This window comes from Pyrus communis, chromosome 15 (assembly GCF_041283825.1).
Source record: "Pyrus communis isolate YQ-2024b chromosome 15, ASM4128382v1, whole genome shotgun sequence".
Taxonomy (NCBI): domain Eukaryota; kingdom Viridiplantae; phylum Streptophyta; class Magnoliopsida; order Rosales; family Rosaceae; genus Pyrus; species Pyrus communis.
Window position 1 is genome coordinate 42,964,279 of NC_142579.1, and position 8,114 is coordinate 42,972,392.

Consider the following 8,114-nt stretch of genomic DNA (forward strand, 5'->3'; position numbering starts at 1 on the left):
CGAAATTAAGCTAGTTCGGGCAAGAGCATTCCCAAGATGGGTGACCCACTGGGAAGTTCTTCTGTGAGTTCCCAGAAACAAAACCGTGAGAGCGTGGTCTGGGTCCAAAGCCGACAATATCGTGCTACGGCAGAGTCCAACCCGGGATGTGACAATTTGGTATCAAAGTCAATCCCTGGCCAGAAGTGTGCTGACGAGGACGTTGGGTCCCTAAGGGGGTGGATTGTAACATCCCACATCGCCCAGGAGTGAGGATCCTGTAAGCCTTATATGTATATTCTCATATCTACCTAGCACGAGGCCTTTTGGGAGCTCACTGGCTTCGGGTTCCATCGGAACTCTGAAGTTAAGCGAGTTCGGGTGAGAGCATTCCCAGGATGGGTGACCTACTAGGAAGTTCTCGTGTGAATTCCCAGAAACAAAACTGTAAGGGCGTGGTCGGGGCCGAAAGCAAACAATATCGTGCTACTGCGGATTCGAGCCAGGGATGTGGTGGAGCCCGGGCTAGGAGGTGACAAAAAATCCATAAAAAAAAATACATTTGGACCCAATAAATTCCACGACTACATCTTATTTTTGGGTATTCTCATCGCACCACATATTTTCTTATATTAATGTAGGACATTCCGAAGATTTTAGACGCCTAAAAATAACTTTTAAGTCCCTTGATTATTTTTCTTTAGTTTTTCTACTTCCAACTTTAAAAAGTCATAAAAAATACTTTCGAAATCCAATAAATTGTACGACTGCATCCCAAGATAATATGTTCCTCAAGGCTTAAATTACTATTATCACCTTCCTTATTGAAGTTTTTCTACGTATTAATCAAACAGGCATAATAGTCATTTTACTTCTTTGGTTACAATGGCAGACACTAACTTACAGTCTAATGATTTTCTTTATTTATAAGTGGATGTTAATCTTACCATATTGTTGTATAGATATAGATACATAATTGACACTTTAGAAACATGTGCAGTCAGCGAGAAGGCTCTCTTCTGGATAGCTGCGAAGCCTTCGATGTTGGTATGAGACTTTGTTTGCTTCCCGCTCTCAGGACAACCCTTTTTAACCTGTTTGGCATGACGTGTTACAAATCGGATAGTATTGTGAAAATTCATAATGTCCATTATTCTTTTTGTCATTCATTGATCATAAACCACCAAAAACGCAGCAACCCCCGATGATACTTCAGATTCTTTCACAGTTGCTCCACCTTGATGAGTAATCAAATTTAGAACATTGCTCTACAATGCTAAAACACCATGTTTTGACACTTGTAAATACATCACCTATTTTCAATACTACGTATCTTTTGAATGTATCGAGTGTTTTAACCATTAAATTTAATTTTCATAACTATTTATATCTTTTTATTTTCAATCTCAACTATTTATTTTTTGAATCATTCAATGCTAGATATTATTAAAAAAATTACAAGTTCAATACTTAATTATGATTTATATGCATACTTGCATATTCCTACTTCGTTAAAGCAGAATATCATGTATCATCATCATTGTATTAAAAAGAATCTGGTGCACTTTCAAATACAGCTTGTATAAACGCGAGGCAAGGTTGATACATATATCTCAAGGTTAATATAAAAGTTCTACTAATGGAAGGATCGACTCTCCATCGAACCAAATCAGCCGAAGGAGTGCTTTCACGAGCTCATGCCAATATCCACGACAGCAAGTCAACAACATAAATTCAGTGGTCCAAGCAAGATGACCGACCAAATAAGAAACATCCACTCAAAGATAAATTCAAAATAAGTCCTCAGTTACAGTCCCGGTCATATCGAAAACACATTTTTTCAAAACTTTGATCCATCTAACAATAACATCAACGTACAAAACCACATATTGCCAAGACAAGGGGCAGACATTAAAATACATCCGTTTCTGGCAAATCACATTCTATCTTCTCTTTTCCTTGGTGCACAGGTGATGATCTCGTCGACTCTAAGAATCATCTCTGCAGCCTCTGTTGCAGAGAGCAGGACGGCCTGCTTAACTTTAAACGCTTCTGATATGCCTCGTTCTGCCATGTCTCCTACCTGCCAGCGTCAAAAAAATGCCATGCATCAGATCATTATAAGAGTCCAGACACCCCGCAAGTAATTTCTCCCCATTAACATCATTCTGGTACTTACTGTTCCAGAGATGACATCAATCCCAGAAGTGCATCCTTCTTTCTGGTGCTCTGCACGTAGCTTTGCAATCAACTCAGCACTGTCCAAACCGGCATTGTCAGCAATGATAGTAGGAATGGCCAAGAGTGCCCGTGAGAAAGCTTCAATAGCATGAGATTTCTTTCCAGGCGTTTTCCTGGCCAGCTCATCAACTTCCTTTGCCATTATCATCTCAGGCCATCCACCTCCAAGCAAAACTCTGCTGTCATTGACCGTCTGAGACAGCACACACAAGGCATCATGCAAAGACCTTTCAGCCTCGTCAAGAACGTGATGGCTGCCAAAGTACAAACATATCATACAATCATCCAACGAAAAGTAAAAAGAACCAATTTTAACTCTTTAACTGCCGGGCCAAAACAAAAGCTTCCTACATCTTTTTGGAGTATACTTCAAATGTAAATCCTAATTACTAGGTGCTACAAGGAATATCCGTAAGTGGAAAGAAAGGGAAATACAAGTTGACAAGAGTAGCAGTTTCCAGTCAGCTAATAACAAAACCGTCAGTAACACAAGCCACAAATGTAATACCTGCTACCATAATTTTCGGGATTCCAAGGGGCATATGAGTCTCACAGAGACTCTCAGCCAGTTTAACTATGGCCTCAAATAAGATAAGCTACAGATGTATAGTACTCCATTTCATGTATTATCTCTCACATTTCATATACTATCTTTCACACACACACACACACACACCAGGTTAAAATTACATCTGTGCAGGCACAATAATATTAGCCAGTGCAGAACATTAGAAGAGAACAAAATGTAAATGAAAAAAATACCTCGCGCCTCTCAGCACTATTGTGCAAGCCTGACCCAGTTCAACTCCAGAAAAGTGGATCAACTTGTCCTCACCAATCATAATTTCCTCAATGAGCTTGCAGTGCCCAAGCTTAACGGACTCTGGGTTATCAAAGGTTGATGCAATTTCACCACCAGTAACTAAGGCCAAACGCTCAATGCCATTAAAATCAGCATGCTCAATTGCAAGTATTCCAGCATCTGCAAAGAGTTCTTCTGGGAAATTGTAGATCAACTGTCTGTTAACAAAACAGTTAATTCCATGACCTATGATCTTCTGCACTTTTTCTCTCATTTTATCTTTCTCAGCCCCTTCAATTTCAGCAACCTTCGCCATTGAATCAACACGAACACGTGCCCCATAAATCTTCACTTTGTCTGTATCCATTGCTGTGTTTGCGACCAAAATGTTTGCATTCTCTATGCGCTTCGGCTGACCAAGACCTATTTTCTTGTCAAGAATAAATCTGAAAAATAAAAACAGAAGTATAGAAGAAGTCATGAAATAACAAAAAGAATCCAAGACTCACATTCCAGAATTTCCAAAATTGTCAAAACTAGCAGTAAAAATAACATAAGCTCAAAAGTTCATTTTCCTTCTTACCCTTCATCTAAAAATGAATCTATAAGTGATCCACCGGGCTTCTTTATAATTTGGATAGCCTCTAAGTTGGTGCTTCCCTGCCAATGGAAACAGCTTGTTAAGTAAATGAAGACTAAAGAAAAAGATATGTTTTCAACATTCAGACTGAACCTTAACTACTAAACGTTAATTTACAATCACCTTTAGGCGCATCACAGCATCCACAGCTAGCTGTGCAAAATGTTCTTTGTCCTGAGAAAGAATTTTGGAGCTCAAAGTAGTCATTGCGATCTTCATTAGGTCCGACTTAAATTTTTCTGCACAATTCAGTGATGGCTTCACTTAGTTACAATTTTACAAGGCAAAGATAATGAATACGATGTCAATCAATTCAAAAGCTCCAATCTCAGAGGGCAGCATGCATAAAGACCAAACCCATCAAATTCAATATTGAACATCATGTAACTAAATGAAAGTTGATCCATGAGGTGAAATATTCAATGGATTGGACAGAATAAGGGAAAAATCAGTAGTGAATACCAGAGTCAGCCTTGTTATCCACAACCTTCTGCAATAAAGCATTACGAGCACATTCAGCTGCCATCCGATAACCTAAAAAAATCAAACTTACAGCATTAAAGCACTAAAGTTACATGGTACCACATAAAACTACAACAGAACAGAACTACAAAACTAGTGAGATACGTGTTTGCAGAAACCTAAGACAAACCTGAAATGATTGTCATTGGGTGAATCTTTGATGAAACCAGCTTTTCAGCCTCCCTTAAGAGCTCACCCGCCAAAACAACAACAGAAGTTGTCCCATCACCAACTTCATCATCTTGAACTTTTGAAATATCTGACTCTTGTATTAAGGATCATCACCAAATGCGAGATATATCTCTACCACTCCCATACACTTTCAGTACTTCAAGATCAAAGATAACTTGCCAACAACAGTTTTGGCCAAATAGATATGTGTCAAGTGATAAGTAGATAACTGAAATAGAAAAATATGTCTACAACCTGTAATAATCAGCATAAACAGTCACAAATTTAAAATCAAATGGTCAGGATACCAACAAGAACTTTAGCAGCTGCATTGTCAATATGCAGGGACTTTAAGATGGTGGCCCCATCATTAGTAACAGTAACCTCGTGTCCTCTTCCTGTTGATTGCAAAATTTTATCCTGTACAAAAAATATTAACAGGAAAGTAACTAACACAAGTAGGAAAGCATTGTAAAAGCATTAGTGTCTATTAGTTTGGCAACAGATTAAGTAAGAGAAACTCACCATTCCCTTCGGCCCTAAGGTTGTCTTAACCAAGTCAGCAATTGCCATTGCGCCCACAAATGAAGCCTAAAACAATACAAATTAAAGATAAGTTGTACACAGGGGGGGGGATAAGTCAGAATCTTGCCATATCCGTTTGAATTCGAATAACAAAATGAAAATTGAAATTTCCTAATCTACATCTGCCTACACTATTACATACTGAAAAACAGTATAATCCAGGACAGTAGCGAATCCCAGAAGGCCTTGCGAACACAACAAATTAAAGCCAAACAAAAGATTCAATGGAACACCTCATACATCCACCCTAATCCCACAAAAGTAAGTTCGAACAAATGCTGTGATTCTAGTCAAGAATATTATCCAACAAAATTTCAGGACACAAAATCTTTCAATCATTAACCATGAAATTCATAGAAATAACATTTTGTTTACTACAAAACATTGTGCACTTTCAAAGCACAGTACTGGAAACTCACCAGTCTGGCGCGCTCTCCTTTCTCCTCACTAGCTTCATCTTTGAAAATTCTCTCCACCTATCGCATTTACCAATAAAATCAAATTAAAAAAAAAAAATGAAACCTGAAAATAAAATGCCAAAGTTTAAACCCTAAACATTTGCTTACCGCCATGGAATAGAGATATCAAAAAACTTCGGCCGAAAGAAAACCTGTGAGATTTTACAAAACGGAGTAAAATCAAACGGCAAAAAACAATCCGATCACGCAAATCACAAGGAAAATGAGAGAAGCGAGGAAACTTGAAGCAAAGAAAATCTGAAGTCTGTAAAACCCTAAAACGCAAAATCTTAAGAAACGGAAACCGTGAAAAAGAAACTACCTGATCTTACCGAAGAGAAAGCGAAGACGGAGATGGTGAAGGGAGAATTGAAGACTCTAGATCCCGCCCAAAATAACTGGTTTCGGCGTCGAGGCTTTCTAAGTTGAACCGGCAGCACAGGAGTGAAAGAGAGTGTAGTAAGAAGAACCGGGTGTATACCTCCGCTGGGTTGCTCGGTTTTTCAAAATATGATGCATCAGAACAAGGGTTGTGGAACGAACGGTTGGATTGGAAGAGAAGGGTGGTCCAGCATGATTTCTAGCCGGTGATTGGAAATGACAAGTACCAGATGCCCTAGCGAGTTTTATATAAAGGTCGCACAAGAACCCTTTTTGCGTAGTCGCGCGAAATCGCAGGAAGGCCCTATTGCTCTTTTCCTGTTTCGCTTTTATCGTTTTAATTTTTATTTGGTTTACAATATATAAAAACTTTTAATTAGGTTTTATTCGTACTTGACTTTCTTTAAAATGGTTGAAAATTATTTTAGTGAAAGGCAGGAACCAGGAAGGCCCTATTGCTTTTTTCTTGTTTCACTTTTATCTTTTGATTTTGATTTGGTTTACGATATACAAAAACTTTTAATTAGGTTTTATTTATACTTAGACTTTTTCGATGCTTATTTTTACGATGGTTGAAAATGTTTTAGTGAAAATATTTGGAAAATTTTATTTGAACCCATCTAACTTCACTTTACACTCAACTTAAATTTTAAATGTTAACTGTCATTTTTAATCTATTGCATAATTATCATTAAGTACAAAATGAAATTAATAATAAAACTAAAAGTTATCAATAAACTCATACTCAATAATCAAACTCTACCAGCACTCAATCTTTATCCTATGTTCATTTTGACTAATGGATGATGATTTTGAAGTTCCGAATCCTTCAACTAAGATATAAATCGATTTATCCACGTTTTTTTCATTTGATTTTAATTTTTTTTAGAGTTTAAAAGTATATTGCTTGCAAAGAAGATCTTTGTTAACCCATGGATAAATTTCTCTATACGACTCGTAACTCTTCCAAAAGGCATTGGGAATTCAATACTACCACCAACTGAAACATAAAAATAATGAAGCTAAAACGCTAGTAAATAGCTTGGCATATACATAAAAAGAACAGACAAGGTAAAAACAACTGGAGTGAAAAAATGTACTTTTTGAAGTTCTTGAAAGCAGCAGTGTCATCCATCAACCAATGTGAAATGATTCATCTCCAAAAGTGAAGTCCAAATCCAGAACATAGTGATAATTAGCAAAATTGTTCTTACTTCTAACAACTTGAAATACAGCAAATACGACTTTGAGAAAGTCCTTGAGTTCTGCTTTGATATATATTCAAGAATAATTTAAACCGATGAACATGAACTCAACAGATAGCATATGATTGATGCATTAAGCAAATATGGTTTTTGCGTGGCATTAAAACAGAAGAAGATTGGGGCATTGATGATAACGATTATCATTTGTCCTATACAGATGAGAACAATGTATATCATTGTGACTATATTTTCGACTCTAGCGAGAAAAAAGAGAAGAGGATCACCATCTTGCATGGGCACTTTCTTCCTGAGAAATATTGAAGTAGCAGGTTTGCACACTTAAGAAACAGATATGAAAATAATTTCAAAAACAGAGTTGTCTCCAACTGATTTTGGGTTTATTTTCTAAATTGGTGTAAAGATAAATTTATATATTGAATTGGGTTCGTGAGGGTAGTTTAGGGAGATATTTGGGTTGAAAGAGATATTGATAGTGTAATTGAAATTAATAAGGGTGTAGAGAGTAAGTTGGGTGTAAAAAAAGATTAAATGGATTTAAATAAAATTTCCCAAAATATTTTTGAAATCAATTCTTTGTAAAAATACAAGTAAATTTTGTAAACGTGAAGGACTTCATGTGTTTTTAGAACTCAAAAACATTCTCTAAATGTGTTTTCAGTTATTTTAAAAGCACATCCAAACAACCCCTTAGTATTACAGTCTAGTGGTATTCCTCTCCAGTTGTAAGCGAAAGGTCTTAGGTTTGATTCTCGCCAAAAGTGAATTTGATACCACATTATTGCTAACTCATTATGAGGCTAAACTCATCCCCTCTCCCTGGTATAAATAATATCGATTGTTCCAAAAAAAAAAAAAAAAAAAAGAAGAAGAAGAGTACATCCAAACAACTACTCAATTTTTGCAAATTGAATCATATTTTAACCTATTTTTGAATAGTTGCTACATTTGAATTCGATCTTGCACATTATTATGCCTCTAAAATTTGGTCATGAGTATTGTCGTGATGAAATTAATTCAAAATTGTGACAAAATTGATAATTTAAGGGGGAATGTAGCAAAGGTATATATATACGATACGATGCTAACAAAAAACTAGAGAGTGGAGATGA

At 36.6% G+C, this 8,114-nt stretch overlaps 1 protein-coding gene across 3 annotated transcripts; it reads right to left on the reverse strand.

Moving 5' to 3' along the window:
- Window positions 1-1,731: 1,731 nt before the first annotated feature.
- On the reverse strand, window positions 1,732-6,079 carry LOC137733805 (T-complex protein 1 subunit beta). Of its 3 annotated transcripts, none has more exons than XM_088685550.1 (12): window positions 5,731-6,079; window positions 5,507-5,550; window positions 5,360-5,416; window positions 4,881-4,946; window positions 4,664-4,775; window positions 4,315-4,443; window positions 4,125-4,196; window positions 3,786-3,901; window positions 3,606-3,682; window positions 2,983-3,468; window positions 2,159-2,474; window positions 1,732-2,062 (listed from the first exon to the last, which is right to left on the reverse strand). In XM_088685550.1, the coding sequence occupies exons 2-12, from the start codon at window positions 5,510-5,512 to the stop codon at window positions 1,916-1,918; spliced, it is 1,584 nt and encodes a 527-aa protein (XP_088541676.1). In that variant the 5' UTR covers window positions 5,513-5,550; window positions 5,731-6,079; the 3' UTR covers window positions 1,732-1,915. The 3 variants fall into 3 exon arrangements, with proteins under 3 accessions (XP_088541676.1, XP_088541675.1, XP_068329114.2); XM_088685549.1 differs by having other exon boundaries at window positions 5,721-6,079; XM_068473013.2 differs by lacking the exon at window positions 5,507-5,550 and having other exon boundaries at window positions 5,721-6,012.
- Between the last annotated feature and the right edge of the window lie 2,035 nt (window positions 6,080-8,114).

Coding starts and splice junctions, on each gene's coding strand:
- LOC137733805 (XM_088685550.1), bottom strand. Junction 3,683..3,785: donor ATGCTGTGATGCGCCTAAAG/GTGATTGTAAAT, acceptor TTCCATTGGCAG/GGAAGCACCAACTTAGAGGC. Junction 2,475..2,982: donor ATAGTGCTGAGAGGCGCGAG/GTATTTTTTTCA, acceptor GTACTTTGGCAG/CCATCACGTTCTTGACGAGG.